This window comes from Tachypleus tridentatus, chromosome 10 (assembly GCF_004210375.1).
Source record: "Tachypleus tridentatus isolate NWPU-2018 chromosome 10, ASM421037v1, whole genome shotgun sequence".
NCBI lineage: Eukaryota > Metazoa > Arthropoda > Merostomata > Xiphosura > Limulidae > Tachypleus > Tachypleus tridentatus.
The window spans coordinates 58470811-58485282 of NC_134834.1; the positions used below are offsets into that span (position 1 = coordinate 58470811).

At 32.2% G+C, this 14472-nt stretch overlaps 1 protein-coding gene across 1 annotated transcript in view; it reads left to right on the forward strand.

Moving 5' to 3' along the window:
• Positions 1 to 14472, forward strand: part of LOC143228353 (uncharacterized) — a 60268-nt gene that overhangs the window by 16851 nt on the left and 28945 nt on the right. Inside the window, exons 6-8 of the mRNA XM_076459621.1 lie at positions 1454 to 1555; positions 8482 to 8588; positions 10413 to 10607. Of these exons, the coding sequence (XP_076315736.1) occupies positions 1454 to 1555; positions 8482 to 8588; positions 10413 to 10607 (404 nt within the window). The remainder of the gene's footprint in view (positions 1 to 1453; positions 1556 to 8481; positions 8589 to 10412; positions 10608 to 14472) is intronic.

Genomic DNA, 14472 nt, shown 5'->3' on the forward strand with positions numbered 1-14472 from the left:
CCAATCACAATGCTATAGCGAAATAGCTTTTGAAATACAGGCAGTTATAATAGTTGTAAGAGTACTGTGTCGATTTTACTTGTGCGTACCAAGGAGAGAAATGTTACGTCAGAAACCTGTACAAATTAAAGTATTGAGTAGCAAAGTCCACCCTAACTTAGTCTTAGAAAAGTTAGTTTTAGTAAAAGAATATATGAAAACTCTGAAGAGTGCACGTGGAACTAGTGATGTTAAAGAACTAAGTATAGAGATTATTTCAATAATCTAACTTTAAATACAAGTCAAAAACACATTGGCACGAAGTAATCTCGCGATAGATAACCAAACAGTGAAACGAGTATAAAAAATCAGTGAACCAAAGCATGCAGAAAATGTGGTGAAATATTATATGGAAGATAAAGAAGCCCAGGAAACACTCGAAATCATGGCTTGGCTTACACAATGTTCGGTTATGAAAGCTATTAAGGTTTATATGAAACTTATAAGGTCAACCGGCAACGAAACGATTGGACTGAATTGAGTTCGATAACGCAGGACATTTGGAATAATATTTCACTGATAAACATAAGACATGATAAAAACAAGGCGTTTAAAGTAAATACAAATTCTAATACATTGTACAAATTATTTCACTTGATTTTCTATTTTCTGTAATAATGTATTGTACTGATGATACGTTGACCATTTTGATGCAGTTGCGCATGTCTTACGACTATTGTAGCATTTGTGTATCTTCTTAAATATTTTCAATATTCTACGATTAACTATCAGTTTAACTGATATTAGTTAATTCAGTTTTAAAAATATATATATAAAGAACGAAATTTTAGGAAAATATCATAAGGAATAGGAAGAGAGATAATAATAAAATCAGTTTTATATATTAAGTTGTTTGTTAATGAAATATCAATTTCAAAACTAAGATAGGATTAATAAAGCTCTAATTGTGCACTAATAAAGCCCTAATTGTGCATCTTTTTCAGTTAAACTTTCTGTTGCGCGTTACAAAACGGTGGCGCTTAGTTTCATAATTAGAAATCACCCTATAATGTGAAATGTGTCTTTGCTAAACCAAATACGTCTTTTCTATATTTATTACTAGCTTAAAGGACAAACTTATTATTGAACTCCTAAATATTTAATATGGAGAAATATTTGACTTGTTTAAAATGGAAAAAAAAATATTTTTTTCTGAACATCAAAAGAAAAATTAAAACAAATGTCTTCAGTCAGTTCTTATTCACAATGATTTTTACCTTTTTTTTCCCTATTTATAATTATAATGTAATAGTTCATGTTTCTGTATTGTTAGATGTATGAGACGTCATACAGTTTTGCTCATGTATAAAAAAATTAATTATAAGTGTAAAAAAAATAATTTCTTAAAAAGAAGAAAAAAGCGCAATACAAATGATTTACTATAACAATAAAAATTTTCTGTGTATTTCTACAGGAAATATTCCAACCTGTCTTCCAGAAGAATATCAAGATTTTGAATGGAACCTTACATTAGCAAATAGTGACCACATAAAATATTGTGGTGGAGGATATAAAGGTTAGTTCATCATTCGACAGTTCTAATCATATATTTATCTTATTTAAGTATCGGCGTTCAGTATTTATAACACATGAGAATGCCTATAGTTACAATTTGTGTATTACATGTTTAATTGAAAATAAAATAATAGTCAATAACTACCATACTAATGTTCATCAATGAGGATGCTCAGAAGTCTTCATTTTAATGGAAATTGGTAAATATAACTTAATGTTCTATTTAAGACCACTTGTGGTTTTAACCTAATATTGGTTGTACAATTAAATAAAGATTATTTGTCAATCATATTTGACTTTAAAGAGTCAAAAAGACATAACTCTGTATGGTTATTATTTTGCGTTCACAAAATGTGAAAGATGGAGAATGCTCATGGCCCTGTACACTAACCACTGGACCACAAAATGAAAAGAAATATTAAGCATCATATCTACGATATCATAAGAGACAAGACATGTAAGTATGGGAAAACGTGCAGCAGTTAAAATATTTATATTAAGTATTATGTCACTCATTTGTATACCTCCTAAATCCATCCAAACAAGCCTATTAGGAAATCTGCAATATACAGTTGTATTCTGACTAATTTTGAAGGGAATACCAGAGCTGACAGTAGTATGATTGTTTTGGACAAGACAAGTAAGTATAAGTTAACCCTTCTAAGGCACTTATACATGTATAATTCATATATGATGTTTTAAACACTTAATTTAACCAATATCTGTATTACAAATTTCATTATATCTACAGTTACAGAAAAAAGCTTACATCAGTAAAACGTTTTGTATTAAACGTTCTGTTTTCTTTAAATAATGAACTGTTTAGTAAAGTTGTAAATGAACAATTGACCTTTCTTGGTTATTCTTTCGTTTTGTATATAAAACCTTGTGTGTGATGAAAATGTAAGCTTACTACTTTATATGCAGGTAGTTCCAAATAAAGATTACCTGAAGATTGTCCATTATGTGGCGCTCAACTCTCAATCTGTGGGTCACGGGTTCGAATCCCCGTCCCCCCAAACATGCTCACCCTTTTAGTCATGGGGCGATATAATGTGACGGTCAATCTTGCTATTCGTTGGTAAAAAAGTACCCAAAGAATTTTCGGTGGGTGGTAATACTCGCTTCCTTCCCTCTAGTCTTACAGTGTTAAATTAGGGACGGCTAAAGCAGGTAACCCTCGTGTTTTTTTTTGCGCGAAATTCAAAATAAACGAAATTATAGAGAAACCGGATAGTAATCAAAATGATTCGTTTAATTATGACCATTAGGCCCGGCATGGCTAGGTGGGTTAAGGAGCCAGATTCGTAATCTCAGGCTCGCGGGTTCGAATCCGCGTCGCAACAACATGCTCGTCCTTTCATTTGTGGGGGCGTTATAATTTTACAGTCAATCCCACTATTCTTTGGTAAAAGAGTAACCCAAGAGCCGGTGGTGGGTGGTGATGACTAGCTGCCTTCCTTCTAGTCTTACACTACTAAATTAGGGACGGCTATCGCAGATAGCTCTCATGTAGCTTTGCGCGAAATTCAAAAAACAATTATGACCATTAAGCGTGAAAGCTCACGAAATTTTCATTTTCGTTTTTGCTCATACACTTCTCGATATGCATCAGTTAAAATACATCGTAACAGAAACGCAGTCACAGTACACAACTTACATTTTCACGTTCCCCCATTTACTGCTATAAATATTAAATCGAAAATATCAAATATTCTTAGGATTTTGCAATTACTTGACAATATACCTGTATTTGGATCATACTCAGTCAGTCATTCATTTAGATTGTTTCAATAGAAAGCAATAAAATAAGCTATCTGTGTCCTGCTCATCAAGGGGAATCGAACCCTGGAGTTTAGCATTGTAAGGTTTTAAAATTGTTGCTGACCCACGATGGGGTACATTACTCATTCACATTTAGGTATTAATGAAATAATGAAACCAAAATTACTCCAAACAATGTAAATGAAGTTAATATTATGAATTACATTTACTCAATTAAAGGAAACCCGATGAAAAAGCACTATCTCACTGTAAGTGTTAAGGTAAAGATTCAAATATCAAGAAGTATGAATAACTTTTCTCGTTTTATTGCAAATATGGAGTCTTTTATAGCAGTACTACTTTTTATGTATATTTGTCATCTCAGAATGGTACACAGACGCTTATCAGAATTTTACATTATTTGTAACTCGTCTTAAGATTGCATACGTAGTTTAGGCATGTTTATTTCTTTCTATTTATACTGCTACACCTGCACTTTTAAAATGTGATGACAAATGATTTTCTGTGTGTTATTGTTGAGTGATTCGCGACAGAACTATTCTTTCTTATCTTTGTACCAGCAGTAGTTGTTTAGAACATTTGGTTTGCCAAAGTCAGAAGGATTATGAATAAGGGCGAGTCAACAACTGTTGTAAACAAAATTGCACATATTATTTAATACTAAAGTGATGTTAGTACGAAAAGCAGTAAGTTTAAGTGCGAGAAATTTCTTTGTTTAACTTATAAATTAAAAGTTTCAAAGCAATCTCTAGCACATGTGTTCATCGTTTTAATCACAATAGACTCGTGACTTCAGGACTTCGCCCAGTTGCAGCTGTCAATAAAATATTAAACTGTTTTGTTTTATTTTTCAAATGGGGCAACTTACATTCCTTTCATACATGTGAGAAGACTTGCTTGCGAATTAATAGCAAACGACATTGCAACTTGTTCCCTATATCAATTTTGTTGTTTGCAATTAAGTACAAAGCAACACAATGGATATCGGAAGGGGGCAGAAAGTTTCTAAACTTTCGATTGCCCTTTCTAAATCTAGTTCTGAATAACTAAAAGATTTTACTTACAAGAAAAAATTAAAAACATATGTATAAAACAGCTCTAAAGAAAAAGAAATATACTTAGCTACATTGTGTAAGAGACCTTTACTGACAGTTTTATGTTATATTTTTAACGATCGACTGTCATAAGTATTTTTGTATTTCTATGTAAATATATCCTTATATGGGATTTTCTCTCACGTATATAATATAAATGAATTTACATTTATAAAAATAAAAACAAAATTGTGTGTCAATGAAAGAACTTCGTTGTCTTCGGACCAGTCTCAACCAAACTTAGTAGAATGATGCATTGGACCAACGGGCATGTCAAAAGATGATTATTACACGGTCCCATCCACCCCTGAGGCCCGGCATGGCCAAGCGTGTTAAGGCGTGCGACTCGTAATCTGAGGGTCGCGGGTCCGCATCCCGGTCGCGCCAAACATGCTCGCCCTTTCAGCCGTGGGGACGTTATAATGTGACTGTCAATCTCGCTATTCGTTGGTAAAAGAGTAGCCCAAGAGTTGGCAGTGGGTGGTGATGACTAGCTGCTAAATTAGGGACGGCTAGTACAGATAGCCCTCGAGTAGCTTTGTGCGAAATTCATAAAACAAACAAACAAACCCATCCACCCTAGATTACGCCCAGTGCAGAAAAGAAAATGTTTTTTTAGCTAATCACTTGAAAATCTTGGATAAATTTTTGTTTTGAGTTTATTTCTTGAATCGTCTTTGAAAGGGGATCTCAGAAAATTTTGAGTTTTCATTAAAAAATGCTAAACATTCACATATTTGCCAAGAAAAATTGGCAACCAAGGCACAAGGTCAGACCCTTAAAGTAACAGGGTTACATTTGAAAACCCTTTGTTTTCACCTGGTAAATTCCATATTGAGTGTTCAGGAAAAGAATCATCAAAAAATCTTTTTACTGTGACCCAAGAAGGAGGGAAACTTTTATTGTGGTCTGTCATGAAGATGAAGCATTCAGTTTATTAACAAACACCGAGGCTGCAGTAAAAGTAACAAAGTAAGGCAATTGTAACAGCATTTTTGTAATTCAGGATAAAGCAGGTTTGAAATAAAGTAGTAATAAAATAAAGTATGTGTGAAATAAACTGTACATATAAATATAAATTCTTGATCTAATTCATTAGCTAAAGTTCTACTTTGCTCCCGGACTGGTGCATCAGCTTGTTTTATAATAAAATATTATTTGAAGTTGTTTGCACATTACTATTTTATGTAGATACCGAAATGAATTATTTTCCTCGCGTTTTATCAACGACCATAAGAGAATTTATATGCTGGCTTATGTTTGGCATCAAAACTCCTTTCATTATAACATAGTACAGAAATGTATGTTTGAACAGTATCATATTACTGCAGGTCACCTATGACGCTATAAGGGAACATCACTACAATGTTAAGTAAAATCCGGCTACCCGCTGCAGTTAGAGAAGAAAAAAAAAGATGTAGAAAATGTATGAACAAAAAATGTGAAAAAGTCCATTGTCACCTGACTTGTATAGCTTGCTCTCAAAAAAATAAAAAAGAGAAAAAGAGAGTTCTTATTTATTTAACTTCAAAACTAGAATAAGGCACCTGAACTAGATTTATTCCAAAAGTTATTTTAGTGCATAGAAAACGTTCTTCAAAAATTAACCAAAATAACAATTAAGAGAAATTAACAATATTTGTCGATACTTCACCCAGACGTCCTTTACATAAACGTAGGGTTCAAATTTTTCTGGTCTCTTTCTCGAACATTGTTGTGAAAATTTCAAAATATTTCTGTAAAAATCAATTGATTCAACTCGTAATCTGAGGGTCGCGGGTACGAATCCCCGTCACACCAAACATGTTCGCCCTTTCAGCTGTGGGGGGCGTTATAATGTGACAATCAATCCCAATTATGCATTAGTAAAGAGTAGCCGAAGAGTTGGCGGTGTGTGGTGATGACTAGCTGCCTCTCTTCTTGTCTTACGCTGCTAAATTAGGGACGGCTAACGCAGATAACCCTCGAGTAGCTTTACGCGAAATTCGAAACAAACCAAACGAAATGATTAATTGTTATATAAGCTTGTTAAAATTGTGAAACTGCTTCAAATATATTTTAGATGAAATCTATATAAACTAGTTATAACTTAAATAAGGCTGTTATATTATATCAGTCATCTTTCATACTGTTGCGCATAGAGTAAAAAAATAAACAAAAAACCAAACCTTATCATAAGAGACTATATACTAGTTGGAGGAAACTAGAAACCCAGGATAGGCTGACAAAACTGTCATACAGAATAACAGTTACGGTTGTTTCTCTTTGCTTTTCTTAACGGATGCATTTTGTTATACTTCCCTGCCAGGACAACAAAGAGAGCGAGTGTGTTGTTACGACAGTGGAACATAATTCACGAATTGTCAGATCGGTACAACAATATATTTATTTTATTGTTGTTAAGGCAAAGCTACACAATGAACTAGCAGTGATTTGCTGAAAATGTACATTGAAATTCGGTTTTTAATTATAAAACTTCAGCTTTACCTTTGATCCAGCGCAATAATCATAGGCGATGCTCGATCTTCTGTAATGGATGTCAAATAGTGTTCTAGAATATTTGGCCTTTGTACTTCATGCAGAGCTTATTTCATTTTATAAAGAAAATTCAATTATTTCTGTGACTTTCAAACACGAATCTGAATTGGGAGGTGTAAGTACATCATTAAAGTATTATTCAGCTTCCATCAAAACCACATCGATTGACCTGAAGTGAAACATTATTAGCCAGATTCAATGTTCCAAATAATGGTTTTCAGTCGTATTTTATTCTACATTTTATACTGAATGCAACATAAAACTAATTCCTTACATTTAAACATGAGCTGTGGAAAACTTGAATTTGTATGCTCAGGATGAATTTCACATTTTTATTACATATTCATTGATTTTCCTTTTTCATTACCTTGTCTTTCACCTTAACTTTGGGTAGGAGCTAGTAAATAGGCTAAAATATATTTAACCTTATACCACTAGCGCAACATCCAGAAACAATTCCTTGAAGGTCATGACATCCAAATTACTCCAAAGTATTTATTTCTGTAGCTCATTATTCTTATAAGTTCTGTTTAGTAAAGCATCATTAAACACCTCCAAACTCAATTATATCCGGGTACCTAACAAGTTTGACCTAGGCTGTTTTAATATCCATGAAAAAGGTAGCCTTATATAAATTCTTAATAATGAGTATGAACAACACGTTAATAACAAAAAATAATCTTTAACATCGATGTTTAGAAATTTCCCATGTTGGTGAAATTACACGTCACCTACAAATACATGCGTGTATGTGTGTATATATGTGTTTTCTTAGAGCAAAGCCACATCAGGCTATCTGCTGAGTCCACCGAGGGGAATCGCACCCCTGATTTTAGCGTTGTAAATCCGTAGACTTACCGCTGTAGTAGCGGAGGACCAAATACATGCACATGAGCACATAGGAATTTCATCAAAACGTATCATGGATGTAAGTTAACCATCCGAGTCTTGTGTCTGTTTATCGTTCCTTTCATTATATTGTTACAGTTTAAATCTCTTCTATATATACTTCCAATTGAATACTAAATTCGATCAGTTAATAGTTCGAGCATTTTTAAGAATAAACTTTTTTGAGATATTAGCTTTGATGATTTTATTTAAGAAAATTATATAACGTCCGTATAGGATGCTTTTGGTGTTTACTATGTTTTTAACAATAATTTAACAATAATTATTTAGAGAAAAAGAAACAACATCTAAATAGTATGATACTTTTTCAAGTACAGATTTATTCAGACCTGCTTTTATAATTGAAAATTTCAGTTACTTTACACAAATACTGTTCCTCATGGTAAAATCATATATTTTCTAACAAATTTGCATGTTCTAGTTATGCAAAAGCAGGTGTAATTATACTATCAGATCAGCATATTCTAAAATAATAGGGTTTATTTTCTAGCATACTGTGTACTACCATAATGAGTATTTCATTTTTGTGGTAATGGGCACTGAAGGTACTTTATATATATACACATTATTTTCACAACAGACTTTATCTGTATTTGAACAGGTATAGTACGAAGACATTGTAGCCTTAGAGCTAAAGCAGCTGCATCATGGGAAGAACCTGATTTTTCGAACTGCTTATCAGAAGAGTTTCTAAAAATTGATAAGGAGGTAATTGTTTTTAATTTACAGTTGCTTCATTTGAAACAAGTAATAATATATCTGTTGTTTTAGCTTACACTGTTATTGTAACTCATATAAGTAACATGATATTATTGTATTGAAGAAAAAACATTAATTTTCTATAGATATCAGATTAAATTTGTTTTGTTCCTTTTTAAAACTTTAATGTTTAAATTTAATTGCTTTAAGTCAAACAGTCTTTCACTATTTAAATGTAAAAATCATTAACACTTAAGTGCTCGAATTGATTGTCGGTAAGGAGTAAAGATCGCAGTTTTATGGATTTTATTAAGAATCAAGAAAATTTGTGCATAGAGAAAAATTCCTAATTATAAATGATAAAGTAAATCATACAAAGAATTTTCACATATGAGTATTGTGAAATGATGTAAAGATGTAAAAATCAAGTGAAACAAACTATAAATTTCATAAAATTTTAAAGAGCTAAAAAGGACCTAATTAATATCAGCCTGTCAAGAAAGTCCCTTTTGGCTTTCAACTATAACCATCTCTTAGTACTCATGTATTCATCCAATCTTTTCTTGGACTCAGATAATTTTTTCCTCCATTGCCCTTGAAGACAGCTCATTCCAAAAGCCAACCATCCTGTTTAAAAAGTATTACTGTCTAAGCTGTAGATGTCTCCTACACTGTCAGAATGTGAATTTTTGCCCCTTGTGCTATTGTTTCACTGCTAAACACAAAAAATGTTTGATAAATGTATATTATCAATACCCTTAATAATCTTAAACACCTCAATTAAATTATTGCTGATCCTCCTCTCCTCCAGAGAAAACAAGTTTAGATTTTAATCTCTCCTTATAGGACAATCCACTGCCCTAGGTATCATCTTAGTGGCTCTTTACTGAACCTTCTACAACAGTTCAGTGTTCTTGAGCAAAATAGCCCAAAACTGTACACAGTACTCTAAGTGAGATCTTACAAATGATCCATATAATGAAGCAATAATATCCCATGTCTTCTATTCAATCTCTCTATAGATGATACACAAAATCCTATTAGTCTTATTGCGGGCTACAATACAATGCTATACCTTATAATTTATTGTCATGAATGTTACCAAAAAAAGAAGTAAATTAATTAAATTTTTTACTTAATAAATTTTTTTTTTACAAATCGATCAGCATTTTGTATTTCATTTCAGCATGTATTAAAAGTAAAGTATAAATGCTTGTACATTTTTAACAGTGAGAACATATAAAGTTAAGAATTGAAATCATTAACAATTCAAAATGTATCAGTGTATAAAATTTTAAAGATAAAAGATATCCACTAACACAATTTATTTGTATGTTTTTATATATGTTTTGTCTGCTTTTTATTATTCTAAGAAAGTAGGCTACAGGATTATAGAATTATTTTATAACATTTTTTAATATCCATAATTGAGGAGGCCTGGCAGTGCCACATGGTTTGGGTGCTTGACTCATAATCAGAGGGTTGCAGGTTCGAATCACTATCACACCAAACATACTCGCCCTTTCAGTCATGAGGACGTTATAATGTTATGGTCAATCCCACTATTCATTAGTAAAAGAGTAGCCCAAGAGTTGGCAGTGAGTGGTTATGACTAACCTAGCTGTCTTCCCTCTACTCTTATATTGCTAAATTAGGGCAGCTAATGCAGATAGCTCTTGTGTAGCTTTGCATGAAATACAAAAAAACAAAACGAACAAACAAAAAGTGATGAAAAACTCATTAGAGTATCATATAAACTTCAATCTCCTTAGCTTGTAAGTTAGCTATATTTACTAGAGTGCTAGGATTAAAAAATTTAATTTTTATCTCTAGTTTGAGAAGCTAAAGCTAGGCTACTTAGAGAATAATGTATCCACCATCATTGCAACTTTGAGGAACTTCCTGGAGACAAGGATTAAAATGATGCATTACAGAGAGGGAGCTCCAATTGTGGATCTTCTTCAAAAAATTGACAGCTATCAGCAGCACTATTTTGTAAATCACAAACAAGTAATGGACACAGCTGAGGTATGAACATTCATCATTTAATTTTCATGATTAAGCTTCTCTTTCACAAAAGTGTTAAATTAAATATATTCAATGTTTTGTAATAAAATAATTGCAAGATTGAAATATCACACAAGTTTAATATGTGCACATGCACAACAAATAATATTCTGTAAAAGGTTTTTTGACAGATAGTCATATTGAATGAACTTCATAAAGCATTACTTGTATGCAGAACAATTTAGGTCATATTTGTGGAGAAGCATTGAATCAAGCCTGATTTAAGAGAATTAAAAGTTGTTTAAAAATAAACAAAACTTTTATTCAACAATTCCACATGTAAAAGTTACACATTATTTACTTAGAAAATTATGCTGATATCATTCTCATTATTTTTAAGTTAGATATTCCACATTTGGCTTACTGGAATTAAAACAATAAGACTTAAATAATGAAACCAGATGCAACTAACAAAAATTTTCAGTAGGTAGTAACTTCGATTATGATAATATTCAATCCTAAGTCCTGCTAGGATTCCTTGACTGGCATGTTATCTGTGTAAGTGAGTAAGGGACATTAAACAAAACTGAGAATAGATCACAACATTTATACTTCCACACAAAACTATCTTCTAATAATTTTGCCATAGCATTCTTAAAAAATTATCCATTAAATTAAGCCAGCTAGATGAGCTTGGCCATGCTTCCGACTTGATATCAAAGACTAAAAGGCAAGATTAACGTTTTTCAATTCTGAGCCCTTGGTGTTAAATAACAAACATTTTGAGATTTATATGTATCAAGATATATCCATATTTTGTCATATGCATTATTTTGTGATATCTGCATATTAACATTCTCCCTTCCAGATATCAGATTGTTCATAGTTTCATTTTTCACACTAATGTTTTAAAGCCACTTCCTAGATTGGCATGAGAGTATTATAACTGCAATGAACATACAGACATTTATTTACTTTAATATCAGAAGTAAAGCTAAACATATAATACACCAATTACTATACAATTATATAATAATTATATAATTATAGTACCTATGAAATAAATCGAAATATGTTAACACACATTTAAAATGAGCCAAGTGTACTTAACCTCATATGTACGCTTTAATATATATTATAATATAAGCCCATTACTTATTACTATTATAAGCCGCAGTATGAATTTTACCCCTTTTAACTTTCGTAAATTTCATAAAAGAAAAACACATTTAATTTTGCAAGTTATATCTAAATTTATGTCATATTTACCTTTCATTAATTGTACCCATAACTCATAGACTTTTGAGTTAATTAATGAAACACAAATATATATATATATTTACGTTATAAGAAAAATGTTATACTGCTTGCATAATTTACAAAGTAAGTGAAGATGACTTTATTACAACATGTCTAACTTTGCACAATCCCATATCATAGCATAAATAAGTAAATGAAAAACAAACACAAAATTAGCAGAATTGTCTTTTCATTTTGTAAATTATCAATGCAAATATTACATTCACCTTTAATACCTCTTACTATAATACCACTCATAATTTTACTTTTATAATTTAAAAGTTTCAAGGTATTTAAAGAACTATTAATTTTAAAACCTTTTAACCTTATATTCCTTAAAAGAAAAAAAACATCATCTCTCTATATTAAAGTTGCTATAAGTTACTTATGAGTGATATCAAAATATTTTGATTTAAATTCCTATACACAGGAAAGTCCCAGGTACATGCTCATTCAAGATCTCTAATTATTCATGATATATAGACGTAATAAGTCATGTAGTTGGCATCCAATGTCAACTGGGTAAGTGTTGAATATATTATTATAAACTTACTTACCATCTGCTGACACTATACCTATTTCTTAATCTACAGGGTTTCCACTCTTTGCCCATCTAAGCATTGAAAACACTTGCTCCAGTCTTTTATACCTCACTTGAATGCCTCATCTAAATTCTAATTTGCAAATTTCTCCACTAGCTTCAGTGTCCTCTCTATCTAAATACAGCATATAAGCACTACATTCCGATAATGTAATAACTTTTTCTCAACAAAGCATTCAGCATGGGTTTCTGTCAACAGGAGTGCTGTGATTATTTACTATTTGACAATGGCGACAGTAATTATCCCAGGGTGGAGGAGCAGTGGGAGCACAATTACATCACTTCCTGGACATTTGGAGCTCTTTCACCAGGGATACATGTGTACTCCAGATTACGGCCTCAGGGTTGGTTATTCAGTTTACATCATCTCCACCATTGTCTGCTCAACCAATTGACTTTTCACTTTCAACAGATCTACAGTGAATGAAGCTCCATTCCCAGGCCATAAGAGAGTTGTAAGTGAAAAAGGCAGTAGGAAAAATCGATCCTCGTCTTCTAGGATTTTATTTATATATAGTTGTGGTACCCAAGAAGACGTCCAATCATTGATCTATCTCGAATCAATCAATTTTTAGATTCTTTCCATTTTACAATTGAATATTTTTTCATCCAGCAATGGCACTTTTCACCAGGACTCTGGATGACCAAGTTTGATGTTGCCAATGTTTTTTTCCATATTCCCATAACAGAATCCTCCAAGAGGTTTCTCATGTTTCTCCAAAATGGTCAGGTGCTGCAGTTTCAGATTCTTCCTTTTGGTCTTGCATCAACACCTTATGTCCTCTACAGAATAGTTCAAGTTTTCTTTTAGTCACCTGCATTCCTTGGCTCTTTGCACAGATAATTATATGGACAACGAGTTACATTCTGTCAATCAGCAGAACAACACTCAAATTCTCCTTTCAGAGGCCACAAAAATGGGCTGTTTTTCTCAGATTGAAGAAATCTATTTTGTCACTGATCCAATATCTCGTTCATTTGAATGTGTTTTTGAATACTCATTTAAGTCGTGCTAAACCAACCCCTTTCAGGTTTCAAGCCATGGAATAAGCTGTCAGGCTTTTACTTCTGTCACCTTATGTTACTATGCAGATGGTTCTCTTTCTCTGTTTTGGGATGTTGGCATCCATTGAACCTCCCATTCCTTTGGGGCAAGCACATATGAGGTCTCTTCACTGGTCATGCAGTAACCACTAGATCATGCATTCTAGTCCTTTGGATCGTCCCATCTCATTACCCAGGAACAACATTGTGGATTGCAAATTGTGTCTGGATCGGAGCAACATTATTATTGGGGTACCAATTCCACTACTTTTACGCATTATAATTTAACCTCGGGCGAGTCTCCAATTTATTATATTACGTACGTTAAGTTACGTATTACGATATCGAATAGCCAGACATTTGAATATGAATTGAAAAGTTAATTAAATATTAATGTTTATCAAATTTATGATATTTGCCGAGAGGATTGATACACAGTATTTCTTTCTTAACACAAATATATTTTAATACACAAACAACAATACAATTTATAATAACGATTGTTACAAATAGTTAATATTAACAAACGATTTATATATTACAGTTTTACAAACTTACAAACCACACTGAGTCTTCTTTCTATCTGGTCTATAACTGAATGTTATATCAGCGGTCATATCTACGATGATAAATTAATTTTGAGTTGATATTGTTACATTTCGCCTAAGCTATCTAGTGTGGTTGGCCTCACACCGCTTATAAGCTGACTTTTTCGGCAAATATATTTAATTTCCTCGTAGAAATAGTGACGCTTAAAGTAAATTACCGAACTTGGACAGTTTTAATGTTTAAAACGAAAAACGTTCCCAGTTAATTTCTGTCGTTTTCTGATTAATAGGCGTTACTCACAATTATGGCTTCCGATGTTTATAGTATTCTGAAACAAAAGTAGGTATTAAAATAATCGTATAACAGTAAATCCGTTACACCACTCATTCCCAA